Source organism: Ovis canadensis, chromosome 4 (assembly GCF_042477335.2).
Source record: "Ovis canadensis isolate MfBH-ARS-UI-01 breed Bighorn chromosome 4, ARS-UI_OviCan_v2, whole genome shotgun sequence".
In the NCBI taxonomy this organism is placed as follows: domain Eukaryota; kingdom Metazoa; phylum Chordata; class Mammalia; order Artiodactyla; family Bovidae; genus Ovis; species Ovis canadensis.
In genome coordinates this window covers 117,688,309-117,700,722 of record NC_091248.1, presented here as the reverse complement: position 1 = coordinate 117,700,722, position 12,414 = coordinate 117,688,309, and the positions used below count along the sequence as shown (strand labels likewise).

Here is a 12,414-nt window from a genome sequence, read left to right as displayed (position 1 = left end):
AATACAGTCAGACCCCCAGTTACATGTGTATGAGTTACACTGATTCACATATACAAACTTTATATAGTGTGACCAATGTTTCAACTCACGCGGTACCCTGCTTCCATTTATGCAGTATGCCAGGCATCGGCACGATTTTCAGTGGCACACAGGCGGTTGCCACCACCAGGGCCCTAGGCAAAATTGCAAAGAAGGCAAAGTTTGTCTTTGGCCCTCCCACTTCCCTTATGCATTCCTCTCCCACCTCCTGGTCATCCCCCTGCCCAGCCTCCCAGCGCGATCATGCTGCCCTCTGGTTGTCCAAAGCCTCCCACTTCCACCACCCACCCAGGACTGTCCTTTCTGGAAGTGCCCAGTGATCCAAAATTACCTCTCCTTTTCCCTACTAAAAGTCCCTCTTCTGAGAATTTCAGTCAAGTTTAGGTCATCTACATGAATTAACTGATTTGAGTAATGCCAAGTTACACTTAACACACAAATCTCCAAGGAGTTTAAAAAGGAACTAATTAGAAATTCTGATTTGGGGTGGGAAAGAGGAAATAAATTTTTCATTAGAGGGGCAAAGGAGGTGAAAGAGAAAGTGCCCTAGGCTTCCTGCGCCACTTCAGATTCCCTCACAGACAGCACTCTAAGAGTAGAGGGGGTGGTTACTGCCACCCTGACAAAAAGACAGTGGTTGCTTTATAGTCAGTCTCTGGGATTAAAAAAAAAAAAAAGAAATTGGACACAGCTGTTTTAAATACTCTACGTACCTTTTCCATCTCTCTCCCACCCCTTGGATCCCATTTCCACTTCTTAGTAACCATTCCCTTAAGCTGTTCCTGTGTCCCATACAAAGCTTCCCATTATATAATTTCAAATTACATGGTGTTATTCAGGAAGGCGTCCATATCCCCTATCCCTGGATAACTTGAAGTTGACTGAACACTTAAAAAAAAATCCTATTTGAAGGTCCTGAATAAGGTGAGTATATAAGCTCATTAACTATGTGGTAAGAAAGAAAACAATGCTCTGATTCCTATATACATAAAATAACTAATCTGGGTATCTAAAAAAACATTCTTCTCCTTGAAAGTAGTATGTTTCTTACTTCTAGCCCAACACAGCAGTGAAAATCCAGTCATTTCAGCTAAAATAATATCGTGGACTTGTAAACATGAGTTCACTGGTAAATCCTTAGTCTGAAGGCAAAAAAAATCCAGTAACAGACACGTAAAAATATAAATTTATCTGTATACAAAGCAGAGTGGATTTCAAGAAATGCAAGTTTCTGCAGATTACGCACATAGGAAAAATAGGTATGTATGTATATATGTGTGTGAGTACACACATTTTAATTCAGTTTTGCAACATTAGATTGCAGTCTAGTTGGAGTTTATCAGGTGATAATAGTTGCTTTGATTCAACTACCCACCCAGTAAAATTAGGACACTAAATCCATGAAGAAGGTACCAAAAATGGCACCCAACTAGGATTAACAGGATCGTGTAAAGTATGCCTTAAATAAAATGATTTCTATAATTTTACTACAAAGATTAGTTATTCTGTTAGTTAAAATCCTGAATTAAGCCCCTTCTCAACACCATCTTCACAATGGAAAAGGAGCAATGTTAAAACACGCTACAGTTATAAAAACCACTCTAAACTAAAAGTGAAAAACGTTAACTGATAGAAATTTCTCCAGTGGAATTTTTAATCAATGCTAACTTTCAAGGGTTTACTACATAAATAAAACTCATTTCCTTCCCAATCTTCCCCTCCTCTATACACAACCACAAGTAGGTTTGCGATCTACACCTGTTTTTCTATACGTTCTAAGAAGAAAAGTTCCAAATGTGGGTTTTTATTAAAACTGAATTATGAACACTGATAAACCATGCAAATTATGCGCTGCTAAAAACATTTGAATTCAATAAAATGTTTTAAATCTACTCACATTTTGCTGCAAAGCACTCAAGGAAATTTTAACAGCGACTGCTCAAAAGTTAAGAGTGTGCCTTTTCTCTTACATCAAACAACTTAAGTAACTCGAGAAAAAAGCATTGGTTTAATGGCTATGAAACTATTTGCCTGAACAAACAACATACAAAAATGAGCAAGTATTGGCTTTGTTTCTAAGAAAGTAGTGGACTACACCCTTCCTCCATATTAGCATGGGCTTCACTCGAATTTCAAAGACTATTACTAATTACCATCACCAAAAAAGCAACAGCATTTCATCTTATCTAGAAATTCTCTATGACAAAAAGATATCCAGCCTTTAGTGCTTCTTTGTACAAACACTAACCTAAGTGCCTAAAAGCATCGTTGTTTCCCTCAATTCTACGTCACTGGGCACCACATTTTCAAAATGGTTCTATTCGGGGCACATGCAAAGTTCGTCAATATTTACTGAACAAAGCTTCTATTAAATTGTCTAACAAAATGGAGGTCTCTCGGAAAAAACAGGCCGTAACATTCTCTTCACAAAATGGGCCAAACACACCCGCTTCAGGAAACCATGGTTTGGGTCAGATTTTCCCATAAGAATGGTGGTTTCATCTCTGGAACTGGATTCTAGGAAAGGTTTTCTCCGGACCTAGGTAAAGGAGTGGAGGGTGGGGACCAGTTCTCTCTGGATACTCCGCAGGGCGGCGGCGAGGGCTGATCCCACAGCTCTGGGTTAAGGAATTAGTTCAGGGGGCGGAGGCCTTAGCGGTCCGCAGGTACCTAACCAGCGACAACACAGGCCACCGAACTACGCAAGAGAGACGTGGGCTCTCCCGTCCCAGCCAAGTCAACACTCGGGGCTCAAACTCTCCTTTCAGGCTCCAGGCCCCGCCTGACCCCATTGGCAGCAGTTCCCGCCAATCCGCTCGGTCGCCGCCCCCCGGGCCCGCCTGCCCAGCCCTCATTGGATGGGACGGGAGCCGGGACCTCGTGTTACCAATCTGGGAGCCCCTTACTCAGCCACACACACAAGCCCAGGTGCGCCCGCGGAGCCCCTTCCCCTCGCCTTCCCCATCCCTTCCCCCACCCCCAGGGCACTGGCAGAGACTTACCGTCCCGGGAGGTGCCCATCAACTGGTCCAGCATCGCGCGCATCTGGGCTTGCGCCGACATGGCGGCGGCGTAGCGGGCGGGCGGGCGGGGGTGGGGCGCAGAAAGGGCCCTTTAGGGCGGGGGGGACAAGGGGAAGGGGTGGGGGAAGCTGAGACGCCTGTCTCTGCCGCCGCTGCCTCGAGGCGTGCGGAAAGGAAGCCGGAGGGGTTGCAGGAGAGTCCGGGCTGCGGCTCCTCACGACGACGCGTACGTGGAAGTCAGCAGCCCCCGAAAGCGACCCTCGTTCCCTCTCTCTCCGTCGGTTCCTGGGACGGAAGCAATACCGGCTAACCAAGCTCTCGTCTCCAACACCGCCACCCGCCAGAAGACGTCAGCCCCCCCTCCAAGTTCTGACGCTGCTCGCCGCCACCGTCGCCGCGACGAGAGCGCGCACGCTCCTCGCGCTTAGTCGTTTCCCGCGGGGGCTCCACCAACTGGCGTCTAACTGTATTCGCTCCGCCCGCCCCGCACGGGAGGGGTTCCACCCTAACGTCTCTCGGGCGCGTGCACGCCGGCCTCTCCCGCCCCTGCCTCTAGATATCGCGAGACTCGGGTGACTCAAGCCGGATACGCCCCGGGCGCGAAACCTCGCTCTCCGGGTTGTGGGTCCGCTAGGGCTTCGCCGGGCGGTGTGCTGGCGAGCCAGACCCAAGTTAGCCAGTGGGCCAGAGGGTTAGCCAGAGTCGAAAGTAAGTAGAAACCATATCTGGCATTTCGACGGAGGTTAGCAGCGTTAGTAGCTATTATGGGCGTATTCCTGACATACTCATTGACCTGACCAATTAACTCGTTTTCACAAGCCCAAGGGCCTGTGATCATGTAGACTCAACCCTTTTCTCATTATGACCCGACCGCCTGCGAAAGAAGCCCTGGAGATCTGACAGCTGGGTCATTTTCCTTAATCTATGCAGAGAGGCTTTAAGCCGCCCAACTGGAATAAGTTAGGTTCAGGAAATAATGTCTGAAATTAATACACTAGGAGCAGGTCATCAACCCATTCGGATTTATCATCGTTACTTATATAGCAGGAGGCTGTTAGTCTAAATTATAAACTATAAAAATTAAGCAGTATTCTAAAGAAAGGAGGTCATTTTGTAGAGAATTTTCTCCCTTACTTGACAGCTAAATTTGAAGGAGGAGGCTTTTTTGGTATATCAGCAGCTTTGACAATGGAAAAGAAAGCCTGTGGTTTGGGTTAGCTTAGCCATCACCCTACGTTCCAGACATAGGTGGACGGATTCCTAACTGTGGGACCTTCCGTGATTTTTTTTTCCCCTTAAATCTCAATCTCCGATGAAGCTATAGGTATGTGAGGACTAAATGAGCTCACAGAAAATGCTTATCCCAGAGCCTTGTCCTGATGTTTTAACTTTTATTGTAAAATAATAATTCCTTAAGAAGAGACACAGGTACTTTTTGAAAGGAAATAATGGTGAAAATTTTTGTTTCATTAAAATGTTATATACATCGCCTGTGAACTTTATTAGCAAGATCAATAAAAAATGTACGTGAAATAGCAATTGTAGTCTCAAGGTGCCCCCCCCCACCACACCCTTTTTATTCGGCCTTACGGTGCAGCTTGGGAGGGAAGCCTCAGAACTAACCACTGGCCCTACCGCCAGGGAATATCCCCCCAGATCCCTTTAAAAGCATATTGGGTCTATCTTCGAATAATCGCAGTGTTTAGTAACTGAAAAGATAGTTTCCTACCAGTTATTCAGAGAGTTGAAAATTCAAACAACTCCAAATACGTGGAGTGTCATCCTTTGGAAACTATTTACAGTAAAAGAAAAATTTACAAATTAATACGTGTGAGAGAAATGCACTACTATATATGGCCGTCCCCGGTGGCGCATGAGGTCGCAGAGAAGGACACGACTGAACAACTAACACTATTACGTGTGCAGTATCCTTCAGTTCAGTCGGTCAGTCTTGTCCGACTCTCTACGACCCCGAGGACTGCAGCACGCCATCCTTAAGAGGAAAATATACTAAAATATTGAAATGGTTTGTGTTAGTGAGGACAGTTTAGTTCTATCTCTCGCTTACTTTCTACCTTTGTGATTGCTCACTTTTTAGATAAATCTTTATTTTCAGAAAACAGAGTTTTTGTCTTTTTTAATAATCTGATATTCACTGCCTTTTAATTGAAGAATTTACTCATTTATATTCATGTAATTACATACGTGCTTGATTTTAAAGCTCTTGTCTATTTATCTCACCTATTTTGGGTTTAATTTTCTCTCCTTTCTTGTCTGCCTTTTAATCATTTCATTTTTTCCACTTCTGGTAGTTTGGAAATTTTAGTCTTTTCTTTTAGCAGTTATTCTAGAAGTCCATGGGGTCGCACAGAGTCGGACACGACTGAAGCGATAGCAGCAGCAGCAGCAGCAGCTAGAAGTTATAAGGGCCATTTTTAATGTATCAAAATCTAATCAATGCCTTTACACTTCACTCAGAGAGCTAATACAGAGAACCAAGAAAACTACATTTAAACCTCTTCCCAAGATAAATGCACTTGTTAATCATATGGTTTAGAATTTTGGTTTGTTTTTTTCTTTTCTTTTTTTGGCTGCACCCCAGAGCTTGCAAGATCTTAGCTCCCCATTAGGGATTGAACCTGGGCCTGCAGCAGTGAAAGCATGGAGTCTTAACCACTGGGCCACCTGGGATTTCCCAGTTCAATATGGCTTTTTAAAACCAAATTTCATATCAATGTTTGTTTATTTACCACTTTTTCTTTCTTTGTGGAATCTGCCTTTCCATCTGGGATCATTTCCCTTTTGTCTTATGTTTAAACTTTAGGACAGGAGTCAGCAATATACAATTCACTCATCAGATCCAGGCCATTGCCAATTTTTGTGACTAGTTTCATTGAAATACTGCCAGGCTTGTTCATGTGTTACTGTCTACAGTTTCTTTAGACTACAACAGCAGAGTTAAGTGGTTGGCAGATACCATACCCTATGACCTGGAAGACTGAAATATTTACTGTCTAGCTCTTTCCAGACACTTGCCTGCCCTGCCTCCGGGTTTGCTTTCCTATTGGCTTGCTAGTAGAGAACTCTGCCATTTTTGTTGATCTGAAAAGACCTTTAGCTTGCCTTTCTCAATTCTAGATGGATATTCTAGGTTGAAAGTTATTTCCTTTTGGCACATAAATTCTGTCATTCTGCTGCCTTCCTTGTTCCTGGGAGGTCAGTTCTCAGTCTCATTCCTTTGAAGAAAGCTGGGCTGTTTACTTTCAAATTGTGTTCTTTTTGCCTGTATTTTTCTGCAGCTTGCTCTATCTGGGTATGGATTTATTTTTATTCTGCTTGTGATTCATTGAGCTTTTAGAAACAGTGGACTGACATCTTTTTTTTTAATCAATTTCAGGAAAATTTTTAGCTATTCTTGAATACTGTCATTCATCAACTTCTGGACCTCTAAATCAAGTTTTCATTGTTTCCTCTATATCTCTTTATTCTCGTTGCATTTTCCACCTTGTTGTGCCAAGCTCCCTTCTTGATGCTTTCTTTTCTGATGAATTTTATTGTTCACTAACCTTTCAGCTGTATCTAGTCTGTTGTTAAACTTATGTGATGAATTCTTTATTTTTTCAGTTACAGAATTTTTATTTGGTTGTTTTTCAAATCTAAGTAATTTTTTATGGTTTCTGGTTCCTTGATGAAATTCCCAAGGTTGGCTATTACTTGACCCAGTGATCATAATTGTCTTGTAATCTGAGTTTGCTAATTATAATATCTCTGAAGTTTTCTATGGTTCTGTGTCTGTTGTTTCTCCTGGATTTCACTTTTGGGGTCTTGTTTTCTTATCTATCTGATTATCTTTGTCTGCTGAACATGTACTTGAAAAAATATGTGTAGGATATAATGCTGTCTTTCTCCAAAGAGGATCATCATAATACAAATTCAATGCTTTAATTTCTCTTGACACCAAAATGGCAAAAATCTGGTCTGAAAGGCTGACAAGGACTTTTTAATTTCCATTTCACCCTTGAGAGTGAACTGCAGAGTCCTAATTTAAAGTGAGTGTGGGTTTCTTAGAGTACTCACCTTGGTAGGCCTGAGACTTGGCTTTTTGCCTCCCTCACCTCTATGATCCTACCAAAAGTGCAGGTTAATTTCAAAACTGAAGCTGCTGCTGCTGCAGAGTCGCTTCAGTCATGTCCGACTCTGTGCAACCCCAAAGACGGCTTCCCACCAGGCTCCCCTGTCCCTGGGATTCTCCAGGCAAGAACACTGGAGTGGGTTGCCATTTCCTTCTCCAATGCATGAAAATGAAAAGTGTAAGTAAGTCACTCGGTCGTGTCCGACTCTTCGCGACCCCATGGACTGCAGCCTAGCAGGTTCCTCCGCCCATGGGATTTTCCAGGCAAGAGTACTGGAGTGGGTTGCCATTGCCTTCTCCAAAACTGAAGCTATTGCTACTAAATTGGCAAATGTCCTGAGGCCAAAAATGTGCCTTTGTGTGCTGCACTTTTCTTGGTTCTTGTCTTCTAAGATTTGGCCTACTATTTCCTACTTATCTTAACAGCTCTTTAATGATTTTAAGAATTAAAATATTTCATCCATGGTTTTTAGCTGTGTTCAACTGAAGTGTAAATCTAAATTACCTAGACTGTCATTAACAGAAGTTTGTTCTCTTTTTAATCTTTTTCTAATTTTTAAAATTTAGTAACCGTGTATTCAGTCAGTTCAGTTCAGTCACTCAGTCGTGTCTGACTCTTTGTGACCCCATGAATCGCAGCACGCCAGGCCTCCCTGTCCATCACCATCTCCCGGAGTTCACTCAAACTCACATCCATTGAGTCGTGATGCCATCCAGCCATCTCATCCTCTGTCGTCCCCTTCTCCTCCTGCCTCCCAGCATCAGTCTTTTCCAGTGAGTCAGCTCTTCACATGAGGTGGCCAAAGTACTGGAGTTTCAACTTTAGCATCATTCCTTCCAAAGAACACCCAGGGCTGATCTCCTTTAGAATGGACTATGTTACTCTTATCCAAAAACAAAACCAAACCTGTGAATATGTCTTTGTGTACATTCTAGCAATGATATCCATTCCTTCAGGAATAAGTTGTCATAAGGAAACAGGAATTTACAAGAGTAGTATATACTCTTAATCTATACATGCCATCAACTAGGTAATTAAAAATTAGAATAGGTACAAGGTTGGTGCAAAAGTAATTGTAGTTTTTGCATTGTTAAAATTGGAATGCATTCTTAAATGTGGTTATATTATACATCATTTTAATGCACATTTCTTGCTTTGATGTTTTGCTAATGACTTATTACTTCCTGTTTATTTTATATTTATTTTAGACTAGGAAATGATGTTAGACCAAAAGTAAATTCGAGCAATTTTCTTAATTCGAGTTCAAAATGGGTCGTAAAGCAGCAGTGACAACTCGAAACATCAACAATGCATTTGGCCCAGGAACTGCTAGCGAACATACAGTGGCAGTGGTGGTTTAAGAAGTTTTGCAAAGGAGATGAGAGCCTTGAAGATGAGAAGTGCAGTAGTTGGCCATCAGAAGTTGATAACGATCAACAGAGCAATCATCAAAGCTGATCCTCTTACAACTACACAAGAAGTTGCTGAAAGAACTCAGCGTCAACCATTCTATGGTCATTTGGCATTTGAAGCAAATTAGAAAGGTGAAAAAGATAAGTGGGTGCCTCATGAACTGATCGAAAATCAAAAAAAACGTCGTTTTGAAGTGTCATCTCTTTATACTGTGCAAAGCAACAAACCATTTCTTGATCAGATTGTGACATGCGACAAAAAGTGGATTTTATATGACAACCAGTTCAGTGGTTAGACTGAGAAGAAGCTCCAAAGCATTTCCCAAAGCCAAGCTTGCACCAAAAAAAGGTCACGGTCACCGTTTGGTGGTCTACTGCCAGTCTGATCCACTACAGCTATTTGAATCTCTGGGAAACCATTACACCTGAGAAGTATGCTCAGCAAATTGATGAGATGCACCGGACACCGCAACGCCTGCAGCTGGCATTGGTCAACAAACAGGGCCCAGTTCTTCTCCACAAGAATGCCCAACTGCACATCGCACCACCAGTGCTTCAAAAGTAGAATGAATTGGGCTATGAAGTTTCGCCTCATCCGCCATATTCACCTGACCTCTTGCCAACCAACTACCACTTCTTCAAGCATCTCAACAAATTTTTGCAGGGAAAATGCTTCCACAACCAGCAGGAGGCAGAAAATGCTTTCCAGGAGTTCATGGGATCCTGAAGCATGGATTTTTATGCCACAGGAATAAACAAACATTTCTTGTTGGCAAAAATATGTTGATTGTAATGTTTCCTATTTTGGTTAATAAAGATGTGTTTGAGTCTAGTTATAATGATTTAAAATTCATGGTCCAAAACCACAGTTACTTTTGCACCAACCTAAATAGCATACATTTTGCTAGCCATCCAGAGTGGACAACTCTTCATTTTATTGTAATTTATAAATTAGTAAATAAAGGCTATATAGTAAAATTTAATATTGCAGTGATTCTTTCATGATGAGTACCTACCTAATAACAAATTTTATAAACATTGTTCCTGTTAATTTAAATACAGATTAAAAACTTCAAATTCTGGGGTAATTCCCTTGTGATCCAGTGGTTAAGAGTCTGTACTTCCACCGCAGGGAAGCACTGGTTAGACCGCTGGTTGGGCTAAGATCCTGCATGCAGCATGACCCCTGCCCCCCCAAAGAAGAAATCAATGTAAATTATATCTTTTTAGTTGAGTGATTAAAAATTTACCTTACAAACATAAAGTACCTTGGATTAGCCTGCCTTTAGTTCAAAACTACACTGCTTTTTTTCCACCCCACATAATCCTAGTATGTGAACCTTTTGTTATCATTGTGTTTGTATTTATGTCTTGAACATTTATCCATATGAAGGACAAGCAAAGTACTAATGACTCAAAACCAGACAGAAACAGTCTAGTCAAAATTCATAAACATTTGAAGTTTATGGAGAGGAGAAATAGTGAGACATTACCAACAAAGGTCTGTCTAGTCAAAGCTATGGTTTTTCCAATAGTCATGTATGGATGTGAGAGTTGGACTATAAAGAAAGCTGAGTGCCGAAGAACTGATGCTTTTGAACTGTGGTGTTGGAGAATACTCTTGAGAGTCCCTTGGTCTGCGAGGAGATCCAACCAGTTCATTCTAAAGGAGATCAGTCCTGGGTGTTCATTGGAAGGACTAATGCTAAAGCTGAAACTCCAGTACTTTGGCCACCTGATGCGAAGAGCTGACTCATTTGAAGATACCCTGATGCTGGGAAAGACTGAGGGCAGGAGGAGAAGGGGATGAGAGAGGATGAGATGGTTGGATGGCATAACTGACTCATTGAATATGAGTCTGAGTAAATTCTGGGAATTGGTGATGGACAGGGAGGCCTGGTGTGCTGCAGGCAATAGGGTCCCATGAGTCGCACACTACTAAGCAAGTGAACTGACTGAAATAGCAAGAACCAAGCCTAAACTGAGTGAGCTACTTGACTGCTCTATTAAAGATAGAGGTTTTAAAGAGTGAAAAGTAGATATTGACGCCACAGTCAGCCCCATAATAGGCATTTTAAAATGCTTATTGAGGGAATTCCTTAGCGGTCCAGTGGTTAGTACTCGGCGCTTTCAATGCTGTTGCCCAGGGCTCAATCCCTGGTTGGCACACAGCACGTGCAAAAAAACCAAAAACCTTGTTGAAGGAAGAAGGAAAAAAAGAGAGAAAGCAAAATTTAACCTGAGAGCTAAAGAGTGAATCGGAATTAGCCTGAGAAGTGGGGGATAGTTGAGAGAAAGAGCTTTCCATGCATATGGAACAACAGAATATTGAAAGAGAGCCATGGCTTGTAGAACTGAGTGAATTTCTGTATGGCTAGACCGTCAGATGTAAAGAGGAGAAATGAAGCTAAAGAGATTTAGCAAGGGCCAGATCCTAGAGGACCTTGTTAAGTTTAGCTTGAAGGGTTATAAGTTGGAGAGACAAGATCAGATCTGTACATTATGGAATATTAATTGATTGAAGAGCATAATTTGGATTTAGTGAGACCAATTAGGGAGGGCAAAGGTTCACAGAAAAGATGCAAGACATAAGGTCTCCAATAGGGTAGTAGCAATAGAGGTTCAAGATTCTTAGGAGGGTATTACCTAATTTAGTGATTATTTAACTGAGGATGTGAAGGTAAGGAAGCAGTCTAGAATAACTCAGATTTATGACTTGAGTGATTGAGTAAAAATGTTAGGGAATGCCAGAGAGATTTATGAGGGAATGAGGAGGTTCCATTTTAGAAGCACTGAATTTGAGATGCCTTTGAGTCATCTAAGTGGTGGTTTCTGGCCACTGGACAAACAGGTTTTTATAACTTGATTGGGGTGGGGATCATGGACTGGAGTTAGCCTGTTGATAATTAAAGCATTGGAATGGAGGTGATCAACCAGGGAAAGCATATAGAGTATGAGGTTAAAGACCTAGGTCTGCACCCAACAAACACCAACATGTAAGTGATATACAGAAGAGAACACTGAAGACAAATGGCTGGAGTGAGAAGAAAACAATATGTATCATGAAAGCAAAGAGAAAAAAGGAAGGAGTGGTTAATAGTGGCAAATGGTCCTTCAGTTCAGTTCAGTCCCTCAGTCGTGTCCGACTCTGCGACCCCATGAATAGCAGCATGCCAGGCCTCCCTGTTCATCACCAACTCCCGGAGTTCACTCAGACTCACGTCCATAGAGTCAGTGATGCCATCCAGCCATCTCATCCTCGGTCATCCCCTTCTCCTCCTGCCCCTAATCCCTCACAGCATCAGAGTCTTTTCCAATGAGTCAACTCTCCGCATGAGGTGGCCAAAGTACTGGAGCTTCAGCTTTAGCATCATTCCTTCCAAAGAAATCCCAGGGTTGATCTCCTTCAGAATGGACTGGTTGGATCTCCTTGCAGTCCAAGGGACTCTCAAGAGTCTTCTCCAACACCACAGTTCAAAAGCATCAATTCTTTGGCGCTCAGCCTTCTTCACAGTCTAACTCTCACATCCATACATGACCACAGGAAAAATCATAGCCTTAACTAGACAGACCTTTGTTGGCAAAGTAATGTCTCTGCTTTTGAATATGCTATCTAGGTTGGTCATAACTTTTCTTCCAAGGAGTAAGCGTCTTTTAATTTCATGGCTGCAATCACCATCTGCAGTGATTTTGGAGCCCAAATAAATAAAGTCTGACACTGTTTCCACTGTTTCCCCATCTATTTCCCATGAAGTGATGGGACCGGATGCCATGATCTTCGTTTTCCGAATGTTGAGCTTTAAGCCA

The 12,414-nt window shown here is 42.3% G+C and overlaps 1 protein-coding gene and 1 long non-coding RNA gene across 35 annotated transcripts in view; one reads left to right on the top strand and one right to left on the bottom strand.

Annotated features, from left to right (window-relative positions):
* LUC7L2 (LUC7 like 2, pre-mRNA splicing factor) overlaps positions 1–3,616 on the bottom strand; it is a 56,183-nt gene extending 52,567 nt beyond the window's left edge. For 4 of the 34 annotated variants that reach the window (XM_069588508.1, XM_069588509.1, XM_069588529.1 and 1 more), the window contains exons 1-2: positions 3,042–3,469; positions 90–173 (exon numbers count right to left, since the gene is read on the bottom strand). Coding sequence is in view for 3 of the 34 variants with exons in the window: in XM_069588504.1 (XP_069444605.1) it covers positions 3,042–3,102 (61 nt within the window). In the remaining 31 variants the exon portion in view is untranslated. Of the gene's footprint in view, positions 1–58; positions 174–2,287; positions 2,786–3,041 lie in introns of those variants that run through there. The other 30 variants (XM_069588522.1, XM_069588528.1, XM_069588535.1 and 27 more) reach the window with 26 other exon arrangements.
* Positions 3,177–9,590, top strand: LOC138439552 (uncharacterized). The gene is made up of 2 exons (XR_011256764.1): positions 3,177–3,770; positions 8,404–9,590. It is a non-coding gene; the product is annotated as an uncharacterized lncRNA (long non-coding RNA).
* Positions 9,591–12,414: the final 2,824 nt, after the last annotated feature.